Below are 12,432 nucleotides of genomic sequence, written 5' to 3'. Positions count from 1 at the left end.
TGGCACGCACACTCCCGCGCAGGGGCTGCGGTCGGGAAGCCACGGACCGGAGCGCAGCGCCTCCGCCCCCAGCTGGGCGCTGTCCACAACCACCCCCCACCTCCCTGCCCCGCCCCCCCCCCAGCCCGCCCCTGGAGAGAACGGGGACCAGGAACAGGCCCCTACGCGGGGGGGCTGTGTGTCGGGCGAGCGAGCCGTTCCAGGGGCCTGGCTTGGGGGTGGCGTCGGATCAGAAAGCTGATGGGGGGACAGGTAATGCCCAGGTCCCACCTGCTGAGGACGGACCGCGGACACAGAGCTGACGGCGCCATCTCATCCTTTCACGCTCCCGGTGCCTGTCTCACGGCCTCCCCGCGCGCCGGCCCGCGCCAGCACGCCCGCTCGACCGGTGGCGCCCCATCACTCTCGTTTCTAAGGGCCTTCTCGCCAGCGCGCCTCTAGGAGGGAAATCAGGTCCCGGGTCCTGGCCCCTGAAACCCTGCACATGCCAAACACTCGCGGGAAGACGCACAGTGTGGCCCCACTACACGCACCCCCCCCCCGCCAGAGACCCGCCTCTCCCCCAAAGCCGGAGGCTGAGCCAACAGACCTCCCGAAAACGGCCTCCTCCAGCCCCCAGTGACCAGCGCGGGGCAAGACGCTGCTCCTGCGCAACAGCGCCCCCGCCCGCCCCGGGGCAAGAAGGACCAACCGCGCTTCCTGAGGCCGGCGGGCTGCGGCGCGCACGGGCGGCGGCCACCGTCAGCGAGACAGCAGGGCAGCGAGCCCGGGACTCGGCTCCGGGACAGACACAGGTGCTGGAGGAGTCGCTGGCTGAGCCGCAGGGCACTCACCAAAGCCAGCTGCTCCGACGAGGCTCGAGGCATTACCGAATTAGGACCAAACGCGCCCCTCGGAAAGAGCCCAAGGGAACTGGGACCGCGGCACCGCTCCAGCAGCGGCGTCTTAAGGGGCTAAAATACGGAAGCGACCTCCTCGGACCCAGGGGAGAAAGACGGCACAGTCACCGCATGGGCACCTCCGCCAGAAACGGGGGGCAACAGGAGGCACCAGCCACTGCGCACAGGCTCCGCACCCCCCACGCCCCCTCCCCACAGTGCAGGGTGGAGCTCCCTGCGGCCACAGACGCGGCCACCGCGGTTCTCTCCAGACCCACCCACCGCGCACTACCAGCCGGCTCACCTGAACAAAGCGGGGAGCTAGGTCTCGGCAGCTCGCCGGCCTTACAGACGGAACCCAGAGCTCCCGGAGGCAAAGTGACTTGCCCGGGCTCCTCTGCCGCATCCGTGCAGGGAGCCGGAGGCAACCCTGGGGTCATGGCGTTAGGGCGCCATCGTGTTACACTCCGCAGCACAGGGCGCTGGACGGGACCGGGCAGGGGCTACGACTGCGGCACCCTCCAGGCGGTCCCAAGCTGCCTGACCTCCGGAAGTCCCCTCCTGTGGCCTGACCACGTCACAGCGCCGTCCTGACAACTAAGCAAGACTGACCTCGAGGAGGGAACGGGACAGACCCGGTGCGGCATGTGGGGGCCGCAGGGGGCCGACGCCCTGCGTGGGCAGTCTGTCTCCACAGGTGCAAGGGCCACCTCCTCGGGGACAGCCCAGGCACCCGTCACAGGCCGGTCTCGCCGGCCGCCAGCCGAGTCTGGGGGCGAGAGGCCCCGCAGACAGGGAGCCCGCCTCCCCAGCTCTGCGGGACAACGCCCACGGGCAGAGCCCACACGAGGCGCTGGGTGACCTCGGAGCCTCCTCAGGGGGAGGCCACTGTCACTACCCGTACCCCCATCGCCCCCAGGTCCCCCAGGGCCGGGCGGGAGCTTGTTAACGTTTGCGGGATTAACTGCAGCCGCTCCCGGGAGACGTCCGCCACCCGGAGCTCAGGGCCCGAGTCAGGTCTAGGAGCCGCGTGGGCAGCGCACCCACGGGGAACGTGGACGGTGTGGGAGGAGTCTGTGTGCAGGCCGGGCCAGAGGGCAGCAGCCTTGAACCCGCGCCCGGGAAGGGGGTGGCACAGAGGGGCCGCTCGTGCTTTCTGACTCTCAAGTCTGTGCCGTGAGTCCCTCCCCTGCAAGCATGAGTTTCTCTTCCAGCAGAAACCTTCTTTAGGGCGATTTCTTCTACATCTCCCACGCGTCACAGAAATGGGGGCCAGGACAGCGCTCGCCGCCCTCCTCGGCAAGAGTTCACTTGGGCGAGAGAACGGTAATCAGTTCTCTTCCTTCTCACTTCAGTAACACCACCCCGGACAAAGCATTATCAAGCGGATGCGTATACCATAGACTTCGGATGCACTGTGTGTACTGGTATATGTCAGCATATTCATTACTACGTAGTTTACACACAGTCAAAATAAAATGAGTCAAGAAAATGCAAGAACTAATGCAAAAAGGTGTACGTACACACACACACACACACACACACACACACATTTTTTCCTTAAACCAACTGAGCAGACGCCCATGGAGTCACCTCCTGGAGGCCCCCAGAAGTGCCCCCCACTAACTTCTCAGCTCTGAGAGGCTCAGGTGGGGGCAGGAGGGGGTCCCATGTGGTCTCCCCGCCCTCAGGGCCTGTTATGGACTGGTTGCCCAGGGCTGTGGGCCCCCCAGCCTCCCCCGGAAGTCACGCCTGGGCCCTGCCACAGGAATGCGCAAGGGCTTCCCATGCAGGTGACAAACACCCATGGAGCTCATACGTTGGGGCCGGGCCTCAGCGCCACTCCTGCCCCGTGCTGGCGACACCCAGGCCCCGCACCCAGGCCTCCTCCGAGGCCTTCCTGCTCCGGCCCCACCCACCTCCTCTGCTGCCTCCCCTCCCCCCCTCGTGGTTTTCCTGCAGACCCTCGGCCCCTGGCTTCCCCAGGCCGTTTCCCCTGAGTGGGCTCGGCCACCGGCTCCGCCTGCCCACAGCCCCGGGTGTCCTGCAGGACCCCTCTCCCCACTTCCTCCAGGGACCCTTCCTCACCCCCAGGCCAGACACGGGGCAGAAGCTCCTACCACAAGACCCCCACGGAGCTCTTCCCGGATGCCCCTGACACAGGCAGGGCCACCTACGCCTCATTCTCTGGAGAGGTGCCTAAGGGCGGGGGCTGCTGCTCCTCCTGGTTCTGAGTCCTCTCTCTTCACACACACGGTTTTAAAAGCCTCCCATGTGTCGTGTCGCACACCTGCCGCAGGCTAGGGCCGCCACTAGGACCGGTTGCGTCCACCACTGCTGACCCTCACTCACGCCGTGTCTGCACCAAGTCCTCGCCGCTTCCAAGAGCAAGCACTCAGCTGCCGTGGGCGCTGCCCTGAGAACCGGGGCGGGGGTGGGGGTGCAGGGGGGAGACACACAGCCCCGTGTTCACGGAGCTAACAGTCCAGCCAGCAGCCGCAGCCGGGTCAGGACCCCGCAAGATCAGAACCCCCACCACGAGCCCTCTCCAGAGGCAGGGACGGTTCAAGGTGCAGAGGAACAGCTGGAAAGCCACCAAGGGGGGCGCTGCACCGTGGGGCGCCAGGGAGGCGGAGGGGGCCCAGCAGAGGCCGGGCGGGTGGGCGGGGCCACCCCCTCAGGCTTCCTCCCGAGAGGAAGGGAGTGCCGAGGTGGCCTTCGGGGTTGAAGACACTCGTTCTGGTGGAGAATGCGGCAGAAGGGGCCAGACAGTGGCAATGAGCAAGGGTCCCTCGCTGGTGGATGGACAGACAGACGTGGTCCGTCAGACAGCAGGGCCATCTCCAGGCACGGGGAGGGGAGAAGTGCCGACACGCTTCCCACGTGGGTGACCCCCACCCCGGTCACTTTAAGACCACACGGCCTGCGGTTCCAGTCACACGGAAGGGCAGGGCAGGCCTCTCCACGGGGACAGAGAGTGAACGAGCGGAAGTTTGGGGGTGGGGAGTGTCGGGGCTGAGAGTCAGAAAGTTTCTTTTCAGCCCTGGCTGGCGTAGCTCAGTGGATTGAGTGCGGGGTCTGCGAACCAAAGCGTCGCAGGTTCGATTCCCAGTCAGGGCACATGCCTGGGTTGCAGGCCACGGCCCCCAGCAACCGCACGTTGATGTTTCTCTCTCTCTCTCTCTCCCTCCCTTCCTTCCCTCTCTAAAAATAAATAAATAAAGCCTTTAAAAAAAAGTTTCTTTTCAAGATGAAAATGTTCTCAAACGAGTGGTCGCGATGGTTGCGAAAACCACGTGATTGTATTATTTAAAGGGGCAGCTCATCTGCCTGCGCTGTGTGACTTGTGCTTCAGTCAAGCTGGCTTTCGTTTTTCTAAGCAGATCCGGTGAGGGGGCTGCTTCCTTCTTGCAGCTGAGAGACGATGGGGGCGGGGGCCAGGGTGGAGGGAGGACGGAGGGGAAGAGGGGCTCCAGGAGCAGGGCTCAGGGGAAGGTGTGGGCCCGGACGGATGGCTGTGCCAGGGCAGGAGGGGGCCCCGGGGCCGCAGGTGGCCCTGGGCGGAGCCAGGCCCGGACTGTCCTCTCCCCATCGCACCCGCTGTCCCGCAGAGAATGGACGGAGGGGCGCTGGGAAACGGCCTAGGTTTTCCCTTTAATGGGCGATGCCGCTGCTTGAAGGAGGAGGTCTCGAACTCTCGGTCAGAAGCATTACAAAGACGCCTCCTGGTCAGGAGCAGACTTAGGGGGAGCACCCGGGGAGCGGAAGCTCCCTGCAGCGCAGGCCAGCGAACCGTCGGGGGGGACCTTTCGGAGTGGACTGGCCCCGGTTTTCCCCGGCGGACACTTCCAAGGAGGCGCTCCTCCGGGGTCCAGCGCGGAGGCTCGTGAATCACACGGAAGACATGATTCAGCGCCAGGCACGCGCCCCGTACAGAACAGCTTTCAAGAAGACATACTTTTATTGCTGCACTTGAGGGCAGCCCCTCGGAACCCAGAGTCCATCAAATCGACAGGCGGAGCAGCGCGCAGGGCCCCAGGTTCACCTCCAGGGTCTCCGCCTCCATCTCTCTCCCGCTCTGCCACGCCGGCGCGGGCTGCAGCTCGCGCAGCAGGCTCCCGGACAGCGAGGCTGCGCTGGGCACCCAGTCCAGGTCTGGGGATGCCCAGCGCCCGGGGCACCCCGACGCTGTGCTGAGGGCGCCACAGGGGGAGCAAACGCCCCCACGTCTGCGGGCGGTCTGCTGTTCACGCAGCAGCGCTGGCGGCTGGGCGGCTGAGACGGAAGCGTGGCTGCCTCTCTGCGCGCGCTGCGGACTCAAGGCGTCGAACCCCTGGAGCGACTTACGGAGGCTTTGAGCACCCTACCTACCCCGTTGAAGGAGAGGGGTCCTGCCTCCTCCAGCCAAACCGCAACTGGATGCGGCCGCCGGCGCAGCCGCTCCCGGGAACGCGGCCTGGCCACTCTCGGCCGGGCCACCACTCGGCGCGCACCCACTCCCCACACGCGCGGCTGTTTCTAAAGGACAAATGTGAACTGCTCTCAAATCTCGGGGTTCCGTGGAAGCGGGTTCCGGCTTAGGCCCCACCCACTGGCGACGGGGAGGGGGGCACGGGGGAGTCGTATGTATGGAGTTTGCATCTCTCCGCTTCTGACCCACGACCTCCTGCCTGCTTCTAGGGGTGCTTGGTAACGCTCTCTAAACGCCTGTCCGTGCTTCCGGAAGTCACGGGGAGAAGCCCTGCGCCAAGGGCGTGAATGGGAAATGGATGCCCGCACACCGAGAGGTATCACTCAGCGGCGACTGTATTTCTAGCAGATGTGGGTAATGGGGTCATCCGCTCACCGACTATCCAGTTCATCATCCACGTGTGCACTTTTAATTGAAACTTAACCTTTCCCTCCCATACTCCAAGCAGGAGCGGCACCGAAATCACATCTGTCTCCGTAGGCCCAGATGGTATGAGTTTCTCCCCCAAGCAAATCTATAAATGAACACTCCCTTTAAATGTGTGTTGAGTTAAAAACAAACTCTGAAATATTGGCGTGTTCACCCTTGCTTCCACACTTCTGCCCCCCCACACACAGGTCGGGGCGGGCCAGGCAGAGTCAGGGTGCAGCCAGAGTCACCTCCAAGGGGCAGGTCGTTGACCTTTCCCCCACCAAGCTGCCAATCATCACCCAACTCTCCCAAGGAGACACCAGTGACTGTTAAGTCTACCCAACTCATCCCCCAGGTCGACCTCTGCAAGGTTTCACCTCGGAGCTTGGGAGAGCCCGGGCAGCTTTATTAGCATGCTGCACCACGGCCCCGGCCGGGCCCCGGCCCCTCCCCTCCCTCTTTTATGAGCCCTTGTTACATAAAATGTCACAAAGGGAAAAGGAAAAACAACACACTTACAGTTACAAACATGAGTTCGGCGGGCCAGGCCAAACCCTGGCTGCTTACCAGATGTCATGTCTAGTCACTTAAAAAGGAAACATTTTGAAAAGGCCGGAGAACAAAAGTTTTTGTTGTCGTCTTTCTTCTTCAACACACACACACAGACACACACACACAAAGATGGAGGCACAGTGGCTCACAAGCATCCTTCCCCATTCAAACTGAAAGGCAGAGAGGAAGGCTGGAGCTGGACAGCTCCTTCCGAGGAACGAGTAACAGCAGCCTCGTAACAGCAGCCTCCCAACAGGATTTTCCAGTGTTTCTCTCACCCTCATCGAAATCCCGGCATGACAGATAATAAATAGCTACTCATGTACGATCACCATAAAAATTTAAACAGCCTCGAAATAGTTGCTACAACACAGAAGAAACGACCAGACCCGAGCTCTGAAAAGCCACTCCGAACAGTGAAACTGTTGCCATGTACGAGACACATAAAGAGACATTGTCGCAACGAAAGCTGCGGGATGGCTGGGTTTTTGCTCTTTCAAATCTTCCGTCGCTGCGTAAGAGTCAACAACTTGCCGCTTTACCCGGTGAGAAAAACGGTTTAGCAACCCTCCGCTATCACACTGTGCCGGATTTGGTGGCGGTTTCTTTCTTTCTTTTTTTTTTTTTAAAGAAAGTATCTGATTTGATTCTACACAGTGATTAAACATCTTTGTGCTCAGCGGAGAAGGGTCTTCCAACCCCTCCCCCTCCAAAAATGGCATCAAAGCAATCAAAATGGTAATGCCGAGCCCGGGTCCCCTCCCCCCCCGCGAACTCCCCGACTTCGCCGGGGCCGCGCACCGGGCCCCCCCTCCAGCGGGAATGGAAGCTTCCACTCCAGGCCGGGCGCGCGCGGCCGGGGAGGGGGGCCGTGGCCCCGGCCAGAAAGGGGTTAATGCCGTCGTCCCAGCTCTGCGGTCCAGCCCGGCGCCCCCGACCAGGCGCGGACCCACGGCGGGGAACAGCCATCTTCCCTTCCGCAACGCCGGCCCCCTCCTCTTCCGCACGCCCCCTCCCAGCACTTTCCAACTTTAAACACTGGTAACCGGCACCGGCCTCCGAGTTCTCCCTCGCCCTCGCCGCCACCCCCGCCAATCTCCTCCAGGTCTCCGGACACATTCCTCCGGGGAGGGGTCATCTGATCCGGTCACTCCGGCAGGGACTGGGGGAGGGGGCGGGGGGCGCGCTGTCCAAGTTTGGTGCTGAAAACGGCGGCCGGCAGGCATTCCGAAGGAACCGGGATCGATGGCCAGGGGGGGCGGGGGCAGCGGGGAGGGGCACCGAGGCCCCCGTCCCCGCCAGCCTCGGAGCCCCGGGAGCGCCATTGGCTGCGCCTCTCAAAGTTCTCGGGGCGGGAGCGCGTGTGCGGGGAGGGGAGGGGAGAGCCGAGGGGGAGGGGCGCGCGGGGCCGGGGGAGGGGGCGGGGGCGCGCGGCCGGCGGCGGCGGCGGCGGCGGCATCTGTTCGTGGTGCTGAAACCCCGAGCGCTGAGCTCAGCGCAACTAAGTCACAATGGACAACTTTTCCTCCCCGAGGGGCCGGGAGGGGGTCGGCGGCCGCGGCCCTCTCCGTGAGCAGCTTCTCCCGGACCCCCACCTACACCCGACTCCCGCAGACCAAAGTTGGGGCAGAACTGGGGGGTCCCGGGGGCGCGTTTCTTTTGTTCCCAGGGAGCTGGCGTCAGGTTCCAAGAATAAAAAGTGACGCCGGAGGAGTGAGGGGAGGGGGCGCCCGGAGGCACGCTTCCGGAGAGACCAGATTTGCAAGGGAACCCAGAAACCGCGTCCGAGCGGTCCGGCGTCCAGGCCCGGATGACCGCCCCCCTCCACCGCCACCCACACGCCGGCCTGAAATGGGGGCGCGGGGCGCGGAGAAACGCCCACGCTCCAAAAACATGTCCACCAACTCAAAATGGACGCCGGGCTGCCGGCCGCCTTTTAAGTGCCGCTTCTGTCTTCCGGCCACTGCGCTCTACCCCCTCGGCCTCCGAGAACCCGGCTCTTTCTTTCCAGAAAAGGGGGGGCGCGGGTAACTTTGAGGATGGCACACGGACTCCCTGGGGAGCCTGAGCGCGCGGCGCCGTGGCCGGCACTTTTTAGGGTGCTGCCAAAGTGCCCGGAGACCCCTCCTCCCGACCCGGGCGGGCGGGGGTGGGGGGTGGGCGCAGGCTCCAGCTCGCTTACTCGTTTGTCGCTGAGCGCGGCGATCCGCGGCTGCCTCTCGTGGAGCGGCTTCTTGAGGTCGCCGTTCTGTGGAAACACGGAGGAGTGGGCTCAGGCTGACCGCCCTGGGGGGCGGGTGCGCCCGGAGCCCCGCGGACCTCAGCCCCGCGCCCTGCGGCCCCGCGGGCCGGGCCGCCCGCAATGCGCCCCAAGTTCCCCGGGCCTCGTCCCGCAAAAGCGCGGCGACCGGGCAGTCAGGACCGTGCGGGGCCGCTTACCTGTGGCTGCCGCCTCATCGGGGCAGCTCGCGGGGCGGGGCGGGAGCCGAGGCACCCGGAGGTGCGCCCCGAGCCGTGCAAGTTTGCAGGCCGGGGTGCGTGTGGACTGAGTGTGAGTGCGTGCCGGGGGAGGGGGGAGGAACAAAGAGCCAAGTAAACACGGCGAGTCCGTGTGGAGCAAAGCTCATAAATATTCAAGTCGCGTCCTAATCTCCCCGACACACACTCGCGCACGCCGCAACACCGCTCGGGCTCCGGCAGCCGCGCAGCCGCTCGCTGAGCAACAATCGCCCAAACTACTTCTGCAAACTGTGCGGGGCTGCACGCGGGTGGGGGCCGCAGGGCGCCGGGACACACTCGCGCCGACCCCGGGGGCGGGCTCACGAGGGGTCGCCACCCGGCACCCTGGGTCCTGCAGACCCCGCGCGGAGAAAGGGAAGACGCCGGGATCGAGTCTCGCGGGGCCGCGGCCTTGCCCACCCCGCACCCCCCCGCGCGGGACCGCACGTGGCGGCTGGAGGGGAAGCCCAGCGGGGTCCCCGCCCCCGGGGGGCAGGCTCCCGAGGCAGCGCCCCCCCCCCCGGCACCTCCCGTCGACCAGACCCCGCGGCGAGGAGCGGGACGCCGGGTCCCTGCAGCCCGCGACCCCGGCCCGGGGCGCCCGGCCGCCTACCTGGTGGCGCGCGAGTTCCACGGCGAGCGCCTCGGGCCGGCTCTGCAGCTCCATCGCGGCAACTTGGGCTGCACTTTGCGCTCACTTTGGCCCGGGCTCCGCCGAAGTTGCGTGGCTCCGCGGGGGCGGACGGGGGCGGGCGGGGGCGGACGGGGGCGGACCGGGGCTCCCGGGGGTGGGGGGGCACGAGCCCCCGCCCCCACCACCGAAAGCGAGCGCGGTTCGAGCGAGGGGGAGGAGAGGCGGCCGGGCGCCGCGGCGCACAGCCCGCGGCCACCCCAACTCCTCAGGACGCCCGGCAAGTCGCGCCGGGTCCCCGGGCTGGCGGCGCCGCCCGGCGCATGGCCCCGGGGCGCCGGGAGCCCCGCGCAGCCCCGCGCAGCCCCGCGCCGCCCGGCGCGCGCCCGCCCCGCCGCCACCGCCGCCCGCGCGAGCCGCCCGCCGGCAGGGACTATATTTCCTCCGGCGCGCGCGCCTGGATCTCGCTGGGTCTCGGCAAAGTTGTGCCTCGGCCCGATGCTAATTCGGCAGTGCCCGGATGGAGCCGGCCGGGGCGGCGGGGGGCGGGGGGCGGGGGGCTGCGGGGGGCGGGGCCGGAGCCGGCCGCCCCGCCCCGCCCCGCCCGCGCGTGCGCACTGCGGCGCCGCCGCGACCCGGCGCCCAGAGCGGAGAACAAAAGTGGTGACCCGCAGGGGCGCGAACTCGCAGCGCCACCCCAGGGCCGCCGCGGCGGGGCGCTCTGAGCGGGGCTCCGGCGGTGCCGTCCTCCTCTTGCCGACCCCGGCCCAAGCTGAGGACGACGGGGCGCCCCCACCCCCCTCCTCCGGGGGGCCCAGCCTAAAGCCGGGGTCACAGATACCGGTCGGTGGGAGGAAAGAAAATGTCCGTTTTTCGTGTTTTTTTCTCCCCGTCTGGCTCTCGCCAACCGCTTTGTCCCCCGCTTCCCCGCCGCCTGCCCCCCCCCCCCCGCTGCCTTCCTGCTCGCTGTGAATTGCGCGCCCGCCCCGCGGGTCCCCGCGCGCACCGGCGCGGCGACTCGGAGGAGAAACCGGTCACGTCGCCAGACTTCGGGCCGCCCGACGGTCCCCGGGTCCTTTAAACTGTGTGAAAACTGACCTCTCGGCTGTTCCTCTAGTGGGGTGTTTTTTTTTTCACACGCACAATTAAACTCTCAAGAGATGTCACTGGAGTTTTTGAGACTGTTGATAAAAACCGTAGCATGCCCGGTCAACGTGACCGGGAACAAGCACAACCCCGGCCGCGGGGCCCGCCTTGCAGAGCTGCAGGCCCGCGGCCAGGACGCTCGCGCCTCCGAGCTGACATTCCCCGGTCCCGCCGCCGCCGAGGCCCGGCGTCGTCCACGCGCCTCTGCGTGCTGTGCGCGCTGTGGACGGCGCGTCCCGGCCTGTTGGAAAGACGCTGGAGAGAAATGGTGCCACCGCACTGCGGAGGAAGCGTTTAAACCGATGAGTCGTTACATCTTCATGCTCCTCCCCAGCATAGACAGTACCCAGGCGCACACGACCCACACACGCCCCCTTCCGGCACATGCCGCGGGGCCACGGGTTGTGTCTAGGGTCATGACCCTAGGGTCAGCAGGACTTGCTGGATCTCGTTTTTCAGCTGGGAGCCCCAAGGTAGTTCTGGACTCTTTTAGTGCATTTGCCACAAGTGACTTAGGCGGTTGTCTTAGGTGTTGGGGACCCCACTGACAGACAGGAAGCACTCGATAAGGGAGCTCTGTTACCCAGGGCGGAACTCACGTGGCTTCTAAGCGGTGGAATTCCAAGGGGTCCAGGGTCGACCAGGGAGGAGCAGAATTCACCACATGCAAAACAAAAAGGCTAAGTCTGGGTCCTCCCATGGGGCTCCGGTCCCTTCCATTCTGGTGTTCTGGTGTTCTGAGCTGGGCTCAGCTCAGATGGTACCCAACTCAGAGTGGTGTCCAGGCTTTTGCTGGCCTGGACACCAGCCTGGGAAAGGGGACTGCCCAGGGGTCCGGAGTTTAGGGAGCCAGAGAGAGGGTGCTATTATGATTTCTGTAAATGCCACTCACTGGCTTTTTGGTAAAAGCTGATACTAATTTCATTAGCCACACAGGCACAGACATCAACAGAGGGAATATTCAGGTTATTCGTGACCTGCACAGACTCAGGGGGATGCTGGCTGGTAGATAGTGACTCCTACTGTGGAGACGTTCAAGTGTGGTTTGGCCCTGGCTGGTGTGGCTCAGTGGATTGAGCACTGGCCTGTGAACCAAAGGGTCGCCAGTTCAATTCCCAATTGGGGCACATGCCTTGGTTTTGGGCCAGGTCCCCAGCTGGGGGGCGCATGAGAGACAACAGATTGACCTGTCTCTCATACCTGATGTTTCTCTCCTCTTTCTCCCTCCCTTCCCCCTTCTCTAAAAATAAATAAATAAATTTTTATTTAATAAAACTTTTAGATTTTGTTTGTTTATTTTTAGAGAGGGGGGAGGGAGGGAGAAAGAGCAGGAGAGAAACATCAATGTGTGGTTGTCTCTCATGCGCCCCTCACTGGGGACCTGACCCAAAACCCAGGCATGTGCCCTGACTGGGAATTGAACTGGTGACCCTTTGGTTCACAGGCCGGCGCTCAATCCACTGATCCACACCAGCCAGGGGCAAATAAAATCTTTTTAAAGATGAAAAATGAATTAAGTGCTGCTTGCAAGTTTCTGCTCCTTAGTGCAGAATACAGGACTGAATTATCCGCACACCCCTCTGTTGTTGCCATAGTCGCCGGATTCCCCAGCGAGCCCGGGGGGCGGGGGCAGTGGGGGAGGGGGTTGCCGTCTGCGGTGGGGAGTGGTTGTGCGGAGGAACACCGAAGCCCTGGTTCTGCTCGCAGACTTAGGCGGAGCACTGTGCCGCTGCCGCTGCCGCGGACACACTTCCCTCGGCGCGTCCTGCACTCCCGGCCAAAGGCCGTGCCCTCCTCTGGAACGCGCTTCCCCTCTGAGCCCACCATCCAAAAATTCCTCTTCA

General features: G+C 64.7%; 1 protein-coding gene across 2 annotated transcripts in view; it reads right to left on the bottom strand.

Moving 5' to 3' along the window:
* Positions 1–9,478, bottom strand: part of PHF21B (PHD finger protein 21B) — a 55,593-nt gene extending 46,115 nt beyond the window's left edge. The window contains exons 1-2 of one of the 2 annotated variants that reach the window (XM_045835012.1): positions 9,425–9,478; positions 8,495–8,560 (exon numbers count right to left, since the gene is read on the bottom strand). In XM_045835012.1, the coding sequence (XP_045690968.1) occupies positions 8,495–8,560; positions 9,425–9,478 (120 nt within the window). Of the gene's footprint in view, positions 1–8,494; positions 8,561–8,751; positions 8,770–9,424 lie in introns of those variants that run through there. The other variant, XM_045835013.1, reaches the window with a different exon arrangement.
* Positions 9,479–12,432: the final 2,954 nt, after the last annotated feature.

The sequence above is a fragment of the Phyllostomus hastatus genome, unplaced genomic scaffold, assembly GCF_019186645.2.
Source record: "Phyllostomus hastatus isolate PE091 unplaced genomic scaffold, TTU_PhHast_1.1 phas_contig_198, whole genome shotgun sequence".
In the NCBI taxonomy this organism is placed as follows: domain Eukaryota; kingdom Metazoa; phylum Chordata; class Mammalia; order Chiroptera; family Phyllostomidae; genus Phyllostomus; species Phyllostomus hastatus.
This window is presented reverse-complemented; position numbering and strand designations above follow the sequence as displayed.